The sequence below is a fragment of the Gobio gobio genome (genome assembly GCF_949357685.1).
Source record: "Gobio gobio genome assembly, chromosome: 4".
In the NCBI taxonomy this organism is placed as follows: domain Eukaryota; kingdom Metazoa; phylum Chordata; class Actinopteri; order Cypriniformes; family Gobionidae; genus Gobio; species Gobio gobio.
In genome coordinates, this window is record NC_137100.1 from 30,042,492 (window position 1) to 30,060,220 (window position 17,729).

The 17,729-nt window shown below is 39.2% G+C and overlaps 1 protein-coding gene across 1 annotated transcript in view; it reads right to left on the reverse strand.

The window, feature by feature from the left end:
* Positions 1–17,729, reverse strand: part of adamts3 (ADAM metallopeptidase with thrombospondin type 1 motif, 3) — a 213,401-nt gene that overhangs the window by 107,000 nt on the left and 88,672 nt on the right. Inside the window, exons 7-10 of the mRNA XM_079815070.1 lie at positions 10,065–10,221; positions 7,450–7,555; positions 3,512–3,655; positions 1,593–1,725 (exon numbers count right to left, since the gene is read on the reverse strand). Coding sequence (XP_079671196.1) covers positions 1,593–1,725; positions 3,512–3,655; positions 7,450–7,555; positions 10,065–10,221 — 540 coding nt within the window. The remainder of the gene's footprint in view (positions 1–1,592; positions 1,726–3,511; positions 3,656–7,449; positions 7,556–10,064; positions 10,222–17,729) is intronic.

A 17,729-nucleotide genomic window follows, 5' to 3' on the forward strand; every position in this document is an offset into this window, starting at 1 on the left:
TTCGTGTCAGCCATCCCTAGTTTCAAGTCTGTTTATGTTTCAAGTCAAGTCTGGCTTCAAGTCTGTTCAAGTGAAGTCATCATTGGATTCTGTTTATCACTTTTGTAAATAAACTGCACTTGGGTTCACTTCAACTTGCCTTCAGTGAAAACGTCACAGCAATGCAACAAAAGCGCTTTGCGAAGCAGCTTTACGAGCAAAAACAAACCAGAGCAAGCGCAGATTTAAAAAATGTTCTTCAAGCGCATGTAAAGCTCTACCGGTTATGGGATCGGTTGATTGATTGATTGATTGATTGATTGATTGATTGATTGATTGATTGATTGATTGATTGATTGATTGATTGATTGATTGCGTTTGTGTTGGAGACTCCTTGTCTATGGAAGATAATTTATGCCAGACGAAAATGTAATCATTAAATAGGAACGAGGATCCAATGTTTAACCAGTGCTTGTTGAGGTGCAGTTACATGAAATCCAATTTATGTGTGATCCATTCCACATCCGTTTTAAGGTGTTCCACGCAGGCTATAGGCCTACACGATCACAGTTAGATGCATGCTTCTCTAGATTTGAAGCAGGATTTTTTTTTTTGCCAGCCCAATAAAATCACTGGGTCTTACCTGGACACCCCTGAAAAAAAGTTCTGGCTACGCCCATCATACGGCTTTAAAAGACTTGTAACATAGCACAATCCGAACAAAAGTCATACGGGTTTGAAGCAATAGGAGGGTGAAAAAACTGTAATAGGATTTTATGCCTGTGCCAAATGCATCTCCTCGCAAGTTCGTACCCGATACTTATTAAGCATTCAATATAACTACAGAGTCATGGAATAAAATATGCTGAAACATTACCTTTTTTGGTACCACAAATTCCTCAGAGAGCTAATTAAAATGTCACACTGCAGATGGGAGAAGCAACAAATAGTGACAAATACTTAGTTTACAATCCCATTACAATCTAATTGTTTCTATCGACTCTGACAATGGGCCACAGAGAGACAACTGTTTAAAGAATGATTAGTGTAATTTCATGAAGGTGTGAGTTTTTGTCAGGCTATGGTGTACAGCTTGGCACAGATTGTTTAGGCATGACAGAGGGCTGGGAGAAAAGATCACAGCATGGTGTTCTTGTTTACTAGTGTTACAGCCTTTGATGACAGAATGCCAAACATCTTGCCATCTGCTGGTTCTCAGTGTCAGGCCATAAACCAGGTGTGAGGCTCTTTTCCCTGACACTGTACCTGTGATTGGGACTTTGCAGCACCTATTCATTTCACACTTGAAAGTGTTTAGAGCTGGGGGTTTGGGGGGTTAAGAGAGCATAAAAAAGAGTAATCCAAAGGCCAGAAACGAATACTGAATTATTATGCATGTCTTTCTTTAAATGTTCGTATTCACAAGTGAAACTTGGCATAGAAATATATAAAAAATATTTGAAGCACTTCCAGCTAAAAGACCTTGGACAGACACCTCAATGAGCCTTCGTTAAAATACTAAATATTTAGAAGATTGACATTTTGGTGCTTGGTTTAATGACTGACATTTATCAGATCTGTCAAGGGAGAATACAGCCTCCAGCTACACTCACTGAAGTACAGATTTTGTATCCAACTCCAAAATCGAAGCGACACTGCTCATCCATGGAGTAATTGATGCCGGGAAGTTCGGGGAGCTGCGGCCAGTCATGTTTGAAGGGGTCGTCAAGCAGGCAGTCATATGAACTGTGAAAAACAAACAAAGTTACAACAGCTGTTTGAGTAAACCCAATAGGGGTGTTTAATGAATGGACCTATAAATTTTAGAAGCCAGTTTTAAAGTGTGGTTACAAACGGTAAGTCTAAATTGGACAGTAGGGTGTAATGAAAATGAGACTAATACATTCTAGATGATACACATGATTCATATAATTAAAATGGAACTCATTTTGAACCCTCAAAGAAAGAATCAATCACATTTCTTAATATCCATGCAATAGATAATTTACAGTAAATGTTCAAAATCATGAAGTGCTGAGTGAGGCCAGGAAATGCAGACAAAGTGCTTTCAAACTTTCAAACCACAAAAAAGATTTTGAACTTCAAAAGGCTTTTCTGAGATTTCCTTCTACTGCTGGCTAATTTAAAATTGGGCCAATGATGAGCTGCTCAAGGATTTTCAGTAAAAGTGAAGCCATTCATTATCAGAAATAAATCTGTATCCGCTCTTAATTATTCAAATTTCTTCATGTGCAGTTTAGGTTAAAGGTGCTGTGAGAGTTGAGAGTAAAACACAATGATCACACAAATCTAATGCATTGGTATATGCATGCCCCATATGCTTCTGAAAACGAGTCGATTTGCTTGGTGTGAATGGAAAAATCATTCATTTGACGCTGCTCAAAGGCTACCAAGAATAGTGACCACTTCAAACTCAATAGACAACGGTGAAAAAGCTTTTCCTGTCATAGAGAGCTACTCAACATCTCATTTGTATTGGCTGCAGTAAGTTGCCAAGATCATGGGTCATTTATATCCCATCAGCCCTTGGTCATGATTGGATTAACCCTGGACATTGAGCAGTATATAAATTCAAAAATCCTTTAGTTGCACTAGATGTCTTCTGAAATGATTGAGTGAATCAATGAGGGCTCAAATGAAAAAATGACCTAAAATTGAAAGGTTTATTACAGAACCTTTAGCCCAGATCATAATGTAACAGGTCTCAGATGAGAGCCGTTTGCTGTTGGATCACATCATCTCATTAATTACTGATTGTTTCATTCACATAACTGTCATGATCTTTCCTTGAAGGAATAATTCACCCAAAAATTAAACTGATTCGATTTTTGTCCAAATAATGATGATGTCTGTTTATCAATATCTCTTTAAGAAAAAAAGAGTATTTTATGCATTATATAAATAATTGTATAAAGAATGACTTCAAAGTTTACCGGGTGCAAAGCAAGCCTGTTAAATCATCTATGAAACAAACCGTGAATGGCCACGGTTCAGTATTTTTTTTACAGATATAAAAAATAGCTCAAAATCATTTGTAAAGTGCTTCTTATAAAAAAATAAAAAAATAAAAAAAAACACATTGCAGAAGGTGATTAGTTAATATTTTGCTGGAGCAATGGAGCAAACACCATCATTATCATGGCAAAAGCAGCAATTACAGGTTGTTTTAGACTTAATCCCTGTTGGCAATGTTGTGTGTAAACTGTCAGATATGACGGCGATCTACTGACCAGTTAAATGAAAGCCCTTAGATCTCACACTTCTCTCTCGCAGAAAATTACCTACTGGTGACTCTAATGCAGGTAAATAGTCAACTGGACTTGAGGTGAAACCAAACAAAGCACAGCTCCAATTAAAGCACAGGCCAATATTTACATTCAAGTATAACTTATAAGAAATATTTATCATAGGCATACCTGTGAAGAGACATGTTTCCATTTAAAGTATGCACATAAGTTCAAGGCCTTCCAGTTTCTAGATAAAACATAAAGAGAGAGAAGTGTGAACTCACTGAATGTATCTCTTCAGCTCTTGACCACTGCACATTGACCAGTGGTAGCGGTGGAAGGCTGCTTGCACCAGAGGGGCCATGACACTTCCCATAGCTGTTTCGTCACCACAGCGGTTGCCCTGACCGTCATGCTCCATTCCCAGTCTAAATATAAGGCATGATTATGGTAAGCAGGAACATTTGAGTGCAGCAATGGCCAGAAAGTAAAATTTTCTAACCCAATTAGCAAAGTTATATCTAACTGGGGACACACCTTTGACACCTCCCAACATCTCCCAACATCATTAATGGGTATGAAATTACAAAAAGACACTGTGATCTAACCAGTCTAGACACAACAAAGCAATGAAAGCTATAAATGCTGAAAAACAAACAAATACTACTTCTAAACATCTATAATAGCATACAAACGTCTGGGGTCAATAAGATTGTTTCTTGTTTTTAAAAAGAAATCTCTTATTTCTTATTAGTATCTACATTGGAAACAGTTATGCTGCTTAATATTTTGGTGGAAACAATTTTTTTCTTAACTTATAGAAATATTTTGTAACAATGTAAAAAAATCTTTACTGTCACTTTTCGTTCAATTTAATGTGTCCCTGCTGAATAAAAATATGAATGTGCATGTCATAATGTATGTTGTTGTTTTTTTTACATACTGCCGTTATAATGTTTTTAAAGCTTTATGCTCACCAAGGCAGCATTTATTTAATTTAAAGTACAAAAAACAATGACAACAGTAAAATCAAAAATTCAGGATTCTTTGATGAATAGAAAGATCAAAAGACCATCTAGGTTACTAATGATACCTCCGTTTCCTGAAGGAGGGAACGGAGACATTGCGTCAGGTGACTGATGAATTGGGATCACACCTAAGAGCCCAATCACCTTCAAGTGTAAACAAAGCAAGCCAATGGACATTGGTAAGTGAGATTTGGATCGAGAACCACACCCCGCAAAGTGTGTTATGGCAGGTGACTGACGAATTGGGATCCCAGCCAAATGCCAAGATTGTCCCTTCCAGCGCCCCGCGTAAGCCACCTAATCCCTCAGCAAGGCTGGATCTACCACAGATACCTTCCATATGTAGCACTGCCTTATGGTCAGTCCATATGTGTTAAGCCCACTTGTTCCCTCCCTACAGGCAGGAGGCATCTACAATCTAGTGGGCCAACCTCTGCTTGGAGACAGCCTTTCCCTTCTGCTGGCCTACATAATGGACAAAGAGCTGGTCTGAGGTCCCGAAGCTCTGTGTGCGGTCCACATACAGGAGCAAAGTGCGAGTGGGACAGAGCAGAGCAAGGACTGGGTCTGCCTCCTCCAGGGGCAGTGATTTCAGGTACACCACCGGATCCCTGAAGGGGGTGGTGAGAACCTTGAGCACATATCCAGGCCAGGGTCTGAGGATTACGTGAGAATTGGCCAGCCCGAATTCCAGGCACAACCCATCACCAAAAATGCCTGAAGGTCCCCAAGGGAAGGATCATGCGCAGTCAGGAACACTGTCTTGAGAGGCAGGGCCTAAAGCTCTACTGACTGTAGCAGCATGAAGGGTGCTCTCTGCAAGGCTGACAAGACCAAGAAGAAATCCCAAGAGGGTACAAGGTGAGAGAGACCACATCCAGAGACCACACGTGGAGGTTCCAGAGGTCTGGACGCAGGTACCATAAGGTGTCACATCTTGAGAAAGCAGGTTCTACCACAGAGGAATCTGCCCAGGAGGGGTTGTCGCGAGGAGCATCAGTTCTGGGAACTAGGTACGGTTGGGGCAGTACGGCACAACTAACAAGACTTGCACCTCTTCCTCCCTGACCTTGCACAGTTTCTGTGTGAGCAGGCTCACTGGGGGAAACGCGAACTTGGGTAGGCCCTGGGGCCAGCTGTGTGCCAGCACATACGTGCTGAGGGTCCCCTAGAGATATATTCGCCTGCTGCACGATTGAGCTCACCTGGAATGTGAATGACATGAAGCACTTGTTGTAGGGGAATTCCTGAAGGTTTGACGATGAGCCGTGTGATTGCCTCCCGGTGTGTCCCACTGCATCATGCCCATCTCTGGACTCAGCCATGTAACCATTACTGAAGAGGTCTCATGTGAAGCATATGCTTGAGCACCAAGTCCCTGTGTTTGCACAACTGCTCTCGTGAGTGGGCCAGGATGAGCCAGTCGTCGAGGTAATTGAGAATGTGAACATTGTGCTCCCTCAGAGGGACAAGGGCCGCATTCGTGTCTTTTGTGAAGACGCAAGGCGGTAGGGACAGCCCAAAGGGGGGACCTTGTAAGGATATGTCTGTCCCTTGAACGAAAAGCATAGGAATAGAGTGAGAATCGAGACATGAATGTACACATGTTTTAGGACGATCGCTGCAAACCAATCCTGGGGTCAAACGCATTCGAAAACGAGTCTCTGCATTAACATCTTGAACAAGAGCTTGTGAAGGGCCCGATTCAAGAAGCACAGCTCCAAAATTTTTCATAACCCAACGCCTTTCTTGGGTACGATGAAGTAATTCTTCTTTATTGAGAATTTGGGTACCACAGGCCATGGGGCCAGCAGCGGAACATGGTTGCATGGCTGTCAACTCTGAATCTGATTCAGCATGAGCAAACAGCCCAGCATCATCTTCATCTCCAGAGCATAATAGCCCTCTCTCCGATGCAGCTATCAACATCTGATCCTGATCTAGAACGGCGAATGACACGCGTTGTCAGCCAGCAGTTCAATGGCACACGACACGCTGAGGAGTGGAAGGTCCCCGTTTTTTTTTTTATTATTTAATAATATTTCATAACATTACTGTTTTGTTGTTGTTGTTGTTGTTGTTGTTGTTGTATTTTTAATCAAATAAATGCCTAATAAACTTCTTGTAAAAACATTCTTGTGGAATATATGTAAACTTTTTTTATGTGAAATATATTATTCAGGACAGCACCAAATAAAAAATAACGCATTTTGTATCTCTCTTATTGTTTTTAAATTATTCACATTTTCAGAGATTCTGCAAGCGGTTCACATACTTTTTCTTGCAACTTTATAAATGTATGTATTGTTGCATTACAAATGTCAAACAGATGGATCCGTTTGCACAGGGATTGGTATGGAAAGAGTAAGGACAGGGGCTTAAGAAGGAATCAATTCTATGTGGCTGTCAGCCAGAAAATTATAATCTCAGAGGCCCTGACATCTCGCTTTGAATTAAATAAAATGTTACTGCAGTCTGTGCTAATGCCAAACTGAATGAAAGACTATCAGTAGGATGGTGGCAAGATGCAGAGTAATGATGGTTTATCATTCTTTATCATGTGCTCAATAATGAAAACTGGATAAAGGTATTTGAAAGAAAGAGATAAACATATAGAGACAGAGCAGTTTGAGAGAGTGAAGTCCTGGACAATAGTTTTAATATGGAGAAGAAGATACGACGTTTGAATTAATGACTAATCTGCATGTAGGTGGTGGGTTTTTTATGAAACCCTTTTAATTGTTAGATGCCTACAGACTTTCAGCAACTGTTGTCAAAAAAGGAATTGAAGCTCACCGACACAAGGGAGCAGGCAAGACTGATTAGGCTTACCGAGACAGTGACCAAGGACTCTTAAGCATGAGCTCAAAAATTTAAATGTGAAAAATGTGAGTTTACATCAAGGATGGTAGTAATAACTATCAAATATACTGAATTTTTTTTCACTATTATATAATATCCTCAAAAGATAAGCCTCATCAGAATTTCTTTGGTTCATCAACATGGCCATTGTGTTACTCTTAATAGAGCCCTTATAGTACATTAGCTATGCCTATTTATCCTGAAAACACATTCTTTGTATTCAAATGAGAAACCACAAATAAAACTTTTACTGGAGTGACATAAAACACTTTACAAAAGCTAACATCAATCTGAAATGGCTGAAAAGCACCTGGTCATGTTTAAAAACCTACACATGTCCTGTCTCATGGGCTACAACGAAGGCAGAAGAGAAGCCGTCTTCATGATTGAGGGTGCAGCTGCGGACAGGGTGGCACATCCCAGTGACAGGGGCATATCCTGAGAGTGAGTGAGTGACAGAGACAGACAGAGAGGATGAAACAGTTACTAGGGTTTATTTATTCTGTCATAACTTGCCCTATGATTCTACATTCTGACAGCTTGCTGCATGGTGTAATTGTATTACTTTGAGAAGAGTGATGCTGACAACTCTGCAAAGAGCTGTCCATTAGAATTAGAAAGGACTTTTTTTTTATGTTTTTTTTATTTTTTATTATTATGATTATTATTTGTCATTATCTCATTTAGTTATGACATGTAATGGCTATTTTACAAACAATTCAAATCCATATTTGAGGATTATAGGAGGAGGACAGAACCAATTTGGATTATTTCCAGTACAGGTTGACAGTATGTGCCAAAAACATGTCAACCTACCATCTGTCATTACACCACACTTTACTTTGTTGGACAAAGTGTAATACTGTGAAATGTGCAATTGTTACAGCATACTGACAATTTGGCATGCAGTCAATAATAATTCATTACAAAAAAGTGTCACATTTATGTGTTAACATTTAAATAAATAAAATTCAGATAAAATGAGTGATATGAAATGAAAATTTCTCAGTTTGAAAATATTTTTTTTCTTGGTAATGGCATTTGTGATGCAAAGTGATCTGGACAATTGTGCTGCTTTTTTTTATTAAAGGAACACTCCACTTTTTTTTGAAAATAGGCTCATTTTACAAGTCCCCTAGAGTTATATAGTTGAATTTTACCGTTTTTGAATCCATTCAACCTATATGGCTAGGAACTACTTTCTCATTCCTGCATAATGATATTACACAACGCCTGAAAGTAGCCCCCAGCTAGGTAACTTTCAATGTGACCGGCACTAAGTTCGTGTAGTTGCAGAGAAAGTTTCAGGCTTGCAGCCGACAAATTGTGTTGTGGATTTACCTGTGTGATTAGCCATGGTTCTGTGTGTTGTAAAGGGCTGTGATAGTAAGTCGAAGGAGTATACTACCACCATGTTTCACAGAATACCAACGAATCATTGCGCCGCTGCAGCCATGGTACGGCCGCGAAGATCTGTGACTATTACGCAGGAATGAGAAAGTAGTTCCTAGCCATATAGGTGTAAAAAAATCGCAACTTTTCATTTTCAGTTGGTCTTAGCACACGATGTAACTGTAGAAGAGTCAAGTTTTAAATAGGAAAAATATTGAAAGTGTCTTTGGTCATTTTTTGAATGAGATGCTAATGGACTGATCAGAATCAATGATGTATGCTAAGCTATGCTAAAAGTGCTACTGCCAGATACAAAGATCGGCTGAATGGATACAAAAACGGTAAAACTCAACTATTTAACTCTAGGGGACTTGTAAAATTAGCCTATTTTCAAAAAAAGTGGAGTGTTCCTTTAAGTGTCTGTGTGTGTACATATTAACATGTAATTCAATAACCCGATTGCAGCAACTTCCATTTTTATTACAGCTATTTTGCACCAATTTCCAATTTAGAGTTTGAGTGCTCAACTGGCACTGAAAAGTGCATTATAATTCAAAATCAGTAGCATTGCTTCGATGCAAAAAAAAAAAGAAGAAAAAAAGCTTCTTGCAGTGCTATGTTCAGTGAGCAAAAGCATATTGAGACTGATATCAGACCGTAGGGACTTTGGCTATGTTTGTTCAATCACAAGCTCCATGCACCTACTAAGAATGAAACAATACTTTGATGCAAGTCTAAAAAACAGTGACAGATCTCAGCTCTAAAGCTACATTCATATCTGGTGTCAATAAGCCAATAAAGCACATCGGCTCTGATTAGCTTAATATTGCCACTGCCAGACAAGGAATGTGCCGTAGAGAGGCCAAAGAGGTCTTTTCGGATGATTAACGAGGGCCGTGAGTACATACAGTGGCATGATAAGGGAAATGTGAGAGTCGCAGTGACAGCATAAACACTTCATGCTGAGATCAGTGCTCTTCTCAGGAAAAGCTTGAGTTTTCCTGTCAGGTTGAATAGACGTTAAATGTGCACTGTATGAACTTTGTCAGTGCTGAAGGAGATATGCTCTGAGAGGACTGCTGCTTCAGCGGCCGCCTCAAACCTTAGACAACAAAATCCCTTTTTCTTATGTGCTTATGTAAGTCCACTTTCATGTCTCTCTTCTATCCTTATTCAATGGTGTGAACCTCTTTACACATCCACAATATGTCTGAAGAGGAGCTTGTACTCAAAGCAGCATTCTGTCAGACATTTCTTACAGCATTGATGAGGTGCTGACAGAAACCCGTGGGGACTGCGAGGGAGTATTAGTGAGAGAGACAGAGAGAGAGAGAGAGAGAGAGAGAGAGAGAGAGAGAGAGAGAGAGAGAGAGAGAGAGAGAGAGAGAGAGAGAGAGAGAGAGAGACAGAGAGACAGAGAGACAGCCTGACCTTTTTCACAGTATGAACATTTAAGATGTACGATTTTGTATAAACATGTGTAAAACATGCTATACATGACAAGGCAGGAAATGTTTGAAAGTCTGAGGCATGTTAAAGACCAAAAAGGTCAAACCTTGCATCCCGGTAGGGCCAAAGCCTTGCCGGGTCAGGAAGATGGCATGGTCGTGATGCTCTGAGTGCTCTGGATCCTCTTTCTGTTGGACGAATGCCCAGCGGCACACGTTCTCCAGGCTTCGTGAAGGGTTGCCACGCTCAATGAGACTGATGGACTGAGAAAATGATTAGAGACTCATTAAGGGAAACTTTCAGGATTCATTAATCTATAAAACACCTTAAAATGACTCACATTGATCACTGTGGGTGTTTATTTAACATCTTTAAGATAAACTCCTGTTTATTAAAAGTCAAGAGAGTCGTCAAGATCCTTGAAGGTGAAATTCAAAACTTTTAATTTGCAAACTACAGTACAATAAACTAAAATTAATTTTAGTTTGGTTGCTGCTTTTTTCCTAATACATTTTAGTTATTAATCAAATTAACAAAGAACAAACCACGTTGCAATTATTTGTGCATTACAAAACAGACATGAAATGTGTATTTGTGGACTGAATTGTATATTTTATGTATTTTTTGCATTCGATTGTGAATTGCTCTGTGCATTAGTGAGAGGTTTAGATGCTGTCATAATTAGACAGATATAAGAAGCTAGACTGCAGACAGTTGTTGAGCACCCCCTTTCCCCCTTTCCACACTAAAATATTGTACACATTTTTAAAACTGTGGTGGTAACTGTCATGGCTCCACAAAGGATGATGAGGAGAAAGATCGCATTCAAACAATAACTAAAACATTGGCTTTAATAAAACAAAAAAGTGGTACTCCATCAAGAATATACAATGTAACTGTGTGCATGTTAACAAAAACAACCCCAGACCAAGGTGAACTGAAACAGAGGGCATATATATATATATATATATAATTAATCATACAATGAAAAACCACGGTAACTGATCAAATTCAAGAAACAAAGGAACGACCCAGATAGCATTGTGACATTGAGTCAATGTTGAAATTCCATCAGAAGCATCCATTTGGTTGAGGTTGAAATGTCAATGCTAAATAATATTGGATCAATGTTGAAAATTTGATGCAAAAAAAATAGTGGACCAATGTTGAAAATGCAAGGCTAAATAATATTGGATCAATGTTGATAATTTCATGCTTTTCAGTGTTGAAAAGACAAAGATTGAATCAATGTTGATTTTTGGTCAGCTTAATTCTCCACTGGTGAGGCTTACTGTCAATCTATCTGTCCCATCATTCAACATGTCAAAGCAAATCCAAATTAACTGGGTACATTTCTGTGAAATGTGAGCACATTCATTCTCCTCAAAGGATGAATCTCCACCAACGAGTGTGTGGATTAACAAAGCACTACTACCATAAATTGAACTCAATGGGATGAACCAGTGGATTATTATTAGTAGGCATATTGTTAATATTAATGTTTTAATTATTGTTTTAAAATCTCCTCCATTATGGAAAACATCTCCAATCCTCTAGTGTTTTCGGCTAGCTACAGCACATGCAGCGATAAATAATGACTGTCACAGAGTCACACAGAGTGACTGTCACACTCACCTAAAGGATTATTAGGAACACCATACTAATACTGTGTTTGACCCCCTTTCACCTTCAGAACTGCCTTGAAATGTTGGCCCATATTGATATGATAGCATCTTGCAGTTGATGGAGATTTGTGGGATGCACATCCAGGGCACGAAGCTCCCGTTCCACCACATCCCAAAGATGCTCTATTGGGTTGAGATCTGGTGACTGTGGGGACCATTTTAGTACAGTGAACTCATTGTCATGTTCAAGAAACCAATTTGAAATGATTCAAGCTTTGTGACATGGTGCATTATCCTGCTGGAAGTAGCCATCAGAAGATGGGTACATGGTGGTCATAAAGGGATGGACATGGTCAGAAACAATGCTCAGGTAGGTCGTGGCATTTAAATGATGCCCAATTGGCACTAAGGGGCCTAAAGTGTGCCAAGAAAAACATCCCCCACACAATTACACCACCACCACCAGCCTGCACAGTGGTAACAAGGCATGATGGATCCATGTTCTCATTCTGTTTACGCCAAATTCTGAATCTACCATCTGAATGTCTCAACAGAAATCGAGACTCATCAGACCAGGCAACATTTTTCAAGTCTTCAACTGTCCAATTTTGGTGAGCTTGTGCAAATTATAGCCTCTTTTTCCTATTTGTAGTGGAGATGAGTGGTACCCGGTGTGGTCTTCTGCTGTTGTAGCCCATCCGGCTCAAGGTTGTGCGTGTTGTGGCTTCACAAATGCTTTGCTGCATACCTCGGTTGTAACGAGTGGTTATTTCAGTCAAAGTTGTTCTTCTATCAGCTTGAATCAGTCGGCCCATTCTCCTCTGACCTCTAGCATCAACAAGGCATTTTCGCCCACAGGACTGCCACATACTGGATGTTTTTCCCTTTTCACACCATTCTTTGTAAACCCTAGAAATGGTTGTGCGTGAAAATCCCAGTAACTGAGCAGATTGTGAAATACTCAGACCGGCCCGTCTGACACCAACAACCATGCCATGCTCAAAATTGCTTAAATCACCTTTCTTTCCCATTCTGACATTCAGTTTGGAGTAGTGATGTGTCGTTCATGAACGATTCGTTCATTTTGAACTTATCTTAAATATGACTCGGGACTACCGAGTTGTCTCAGAGAGTGATTAGTTCATTTTGTGTTGACCGCGCATGCGCATTACGCTGAATCTGTACTGGAAACAACAAAAATGATTAGTTCATCTTTCGAGTCTCGAGTCTCGAGTCTCGAATTCGGGTTTGAGTCTTTCGTTCTTCCTGTCAGTCCCATAGAGTCTATGCTGTCAGTAACGGAAACAGAAAAGATTAGTTCTTACGAGTCTTTCGGGTTTGACGTTTGAGTCATTCGTTCTTTTGCCATGTGACTTGTCACCGTATTGAACACTAGTTCACAACCTTTTTACTAACAAGCACGTAGTTATTTTTTAATTTTATTTTTATTTTTTTATATATAATTCTCAGTTAATATCAGACATATACAAATATGGGAAATATATTGACTATTCAAGTCTAACATCACAAATTCAAGTAAATTAGACTATTACTCGTTTTGAATCAACTGTATTTTATTTTTCTCTATTGAGTTGTTATATATATATTTTTGTCCTTGTGTTATTAATGAATAAAAATATTCATATAAAAAAATGTTACCTAAACCTTTGTAACATAGCTTATAGGCCTATAGCACCTATACAAAAACATATTACACACATATATATATATATATATATATATATATATATATATATATATATATATATATATATATATATATATATATATATATATAATGTATGTGTGTGTGTGTGTGTGTGTGTGTGTGTGTGTGTGTGTGTGTGTGTGTGTGTGTGTGTGTGTGTGTGTGTGTGTGTGTGTGTGTGTGTGTGTGTGTGTGTGTGTTTGTGCTATATGATTCAAAATGAGTAATAGTCTAATTGACTTGAATTTGTGATGTTAGACTTGAATAGTCAATATATTTTCCATATTTGTTTATGTCTGATATTAACTGAGAATTATATATATATATAAAATAAAAATGAAATAAAAAAATAACTACGTGCTTGTTAGTAAAAAGGTTGTGAACTAGTGTTCAATACGGTGACAAGTCACCTGGCAAAAGAACGAATGACTCAAACGTCAAACCCGAAAGACTCGTAAGAACTAATCTTTTCTGTTTCCGTTACTGACAGCATAGACTCTATGGGACTCACAGGAAGAACGAAAGACTCAAACCCGAACTCGAGACTCGAAAGATTAACTAATCATTCTGTTCCCGGACCTGTCACATGGCCCGGCCCAGCCCCAGATCAGAGTCAGACACAGACGAGTCAACAACTAACGTCTCGAGGAGTTCGAAGACACGAGAGGCGGAGAACAAACGTGATAAATATGAAGTTGCAAAAGAAAGAATGTCTTGGATCAGGAGGTGAGGTGAACTAACAGAGTTAAACTGCAGTAGCCTGACCCAACAACTAATCAATTAATTAAACATTTCAGTTTCTTATCATTTGGCTTTGGTTGCAGTACCCTATAGTTTATTTTTATTTAGTTTTACAAATATAATCAACATTTTCATAAGTACGAGATGGGTTGGGCTATTTAACATGTCAGTTTAATTATATTTTTCTGAAATGAACGAAATGACTCGAAAAAAGATTAGTTCATTTTGCTGAACGAGACTCAAAGATCTGAGTCAGTAAAATGATCCGAACTTCTCACCACTAGTTTGGAGTTCAGGAGATTGTCTTGACCAGGACCACACCCCTAAATGCATTGAATCAACTGCCATGTGATTGGTTGATTAGATAATTGCATTAATGAGAAATTGAACAGGTGTTCCTAATAATCCTTTAGGTGAGTATAAATCATAGCCTGTTTTAAATTTATAAAATGTAGGCAATTATTATTTTAAAAATCATGTATAATTTACATACATTTAATTATTTATCTAAAGAATACAGGGCTAATAAAACATGTTTTATATTTTCCCCTACCGATCAAATGCGCCACAATCCAATCCAGTAGGTGGCGGTAATACAGATCAAAGCGCATTCAGATCAAAGCGCAGTTTAACAGACATCAAAAGCGCGAAAGAGACTTTTTAATTTTAGAGGTTAGTACAAAAAGATTAATACAATTCTCAATTTTCATTTTCATTCATTTTTTTATTTATCTTTATTTCTTACAACTTGCGTGCTTCTCCTGGGCGAGAGTGAACTGCGACGTTAATAGAGTAATAGTTCACACTGCAGGGCTTAATGCTCAATTCCGATTTTTTGAAAAAATTTGATTTTTTTGCAAGGCCGTTCACATTTCCAATTAAATGCGACCTTTTGTGATCTCCTGTGTGAACGTGAAATTACCCAGAAGTGACCCGCATGCGCAGAAGAGTACTCAACGGTCAACGACGTCACTTGTTGTTTACGGAAGTAGCCAAATATGGGTGTCAGCATTGGAGTTCTTTTAGCTTTATTAAAGTTATTTTCGCAACGGAGCCAGCACCATTACAACCTTCTCATGTTAAGAAGAAAATTAAAAAAGAGGAGGAGAGCAAGGTTTTTGGCCATGCCGTTTTGTAGAGCAGTGGTAGCAACGTCGGTACAGAGAAACGTGTGTGTGCGGAGTCGCAGCCAGGAGAGATGGGATACTGATGTGAGTGGCTTTACTGATACCAAATTCGTCAGTAACTTCAGAATGACCAGATCCACCTTCAATTATGTTTGCGAGCGCCTTCAACTAACTTTGTCACGGGAAGAGACACGTCTGCGGCGGCCCATAACAGTGCAGAAACGGCTAGCAACAGGTGCGTACTTCTTCTTTTATTGGCGGTTAGCAACTATTTCTTGTGCATTACCGCCACCACTGGACTGGAGTAAGGAACGGGAGTTACAATGATGACGTTTGTCACGTATCAACGACGTGCGGGTCGGATACATGTGACCTGGCAGTTCAGACTGAAGACGCATTTCAAAAGATCGGATATGTATCGGATTTGGACCACATACCCAAGTGGCCTGGGACGCATTTGAAAAGATCGGATCTGTGTCGTTCAGACTGTCATGAAAAGATCAGATACAGGTCGCATAAGGGCAAAAAAATCGGAATTGGGTCGTTTCAGCCTGCAGTGTGAACGCAGCCAGAGTCACGTGAACGCCCTCCGTACACAACCACTTGTTGTGTACTTTAAGTAACGCGTTGAATTTCAGTTTGTTTTTCACCAAACCCTATCATATTTTTATTAATCTGGGCATACACAGTGCGATTTTCGTCCGATTTCGAGCCGAATTCTGACTCATGCAACTCTTATTTGGGTCGGGCCGATTTTCAGCTTTGTCGTGCGTCGTTTGTTGTGAGCATAGACCGTAAAAAAATATGGACGACGCGACTTCATTGACTTCCGCTGACCAGAGTTGAAGCTTTCGTAGGCCCGCACACGGTGCTGACATCTTGGGGCTGAGTCTGCGCAGTAGCCATCTCGGGACCGGAGTTGCGCAGTAGAGAGCAGGAAGTAGAGGCGCGATTATCAAAAGCCCGCCCACACTCTCACAGATGCAGAACAATTCATTATGTTGGTGTGAAATAAACAGTTATAGAAATTTAGAAATGAAAGCTAAAAGCTCCAATCTCCTCCCAAAAATCCCGAAAAAAGTCTGTTAGTGCCTCAGTGACAACACTCAGAGAAGCTCTCAATCTCAGCTGTCAATCATGACGTCACACCCCCCATTTTTATAGTATCAAATAACTAACTAAAACTAAACTTATTTAAAAAACGAACACTTGAAATGAAATCATTATGATAAAAACCTAAAATGACAGAAACCATCTTTAGGAAACAATTATTTGAAGTGTAATTTAATTGTTTAGTGTGTCTCGCATCCATTCTAATACATGGAGAGGTGGGGTTTAGGAGCTATACTGGGACCAACCACCGGGGGGGCGATCGTGGCGCGGAGGCTTCATTTTCTGAGAGGAGCACTACAGGCTTGGTTGTGAGGTGTTCGCATGATTTTAGAATCAAAAAGATTAATCTGTGCGTACAATGAGTAAGTGCATTTGTGGATCCAGTGCCGCGCAAGCATTCATCGCCTCGTTTGTGAGTTGATCATATTTGATTCTTTTGGATTTTAAGACAAAAGGATCTACTCACAAACGAGTCAATGAATGCATGCGTGGCACCGGACCCACAAATGCACATCCTACTCGTTGCACGCACAGATTCTGACCAACATTAATACAAAATCGAAGTTTTGCATTCACAATTATGTCTCTATTTGTACAATATGCCGCACATTCATGTAATTCTGTATTTAGCACACACAAGTTGAAAGGTTTTTTTTTGTAAAAAATATCTACAAAATGTATCAAGTTCATGGATAATTGTGCGTGCATTTATTAATCATTTTGATAGTAAAATCATCCCATATTCGTCCAGTGTACAGGGAGAAATGAGAGGCGATCAGACGGTCGGATGAATTTCTGGCATGTCAGTTCTTCTGGTCGCCCCTCTTTTGCGGGTATCGCACAGCTGAAGCAGAGCTATGAACTGATTGCCCTGTTGCAGCGGTGAGGGGAAATAGGACAATCAGTTCGTAGCTCTGCTTCGGCTGTGCGATTAGCTCACGAGGGCCGACCAGAATTACAGAATTCCAATTTAATCTTTAATGCAGCAAGAAAGAAAACGAAAGAAGAGTGAGATCTTTAAGTTCTGTAGGCAGCTATATCAAACTGCAGAAATTTAGCAAACTTCTGCGCCTCCAGTTCGTGTTGTAAAATGGATAATCTCTTCCAAACCACTGTAGCCTATCCAGCTCCTCTTTTATTAATTTAGCTGCTTGATTATTAATTTACTTGTTTCACTTTCACACTTTATTTGTTTATTTACTATTATTAACTATTAAATACAGTATTAATATTAGATAAAATAAATAAAATTGTGTTATAAATTCAGATGTAATTGTTTTAAGTCAATGTGAGATTTCCTGTTGAAACTGTGGAGGCATAAATAAATACATTTGCATGTAAACTGAAGGATGTTGTTTACTTTGAGTGACTTGATACAAAATCATATCAATTGCAGCCATACATGAAAATTAACTGGCATAGAATCCTGCTGTACATAAAGCAAGATTGATTTTATA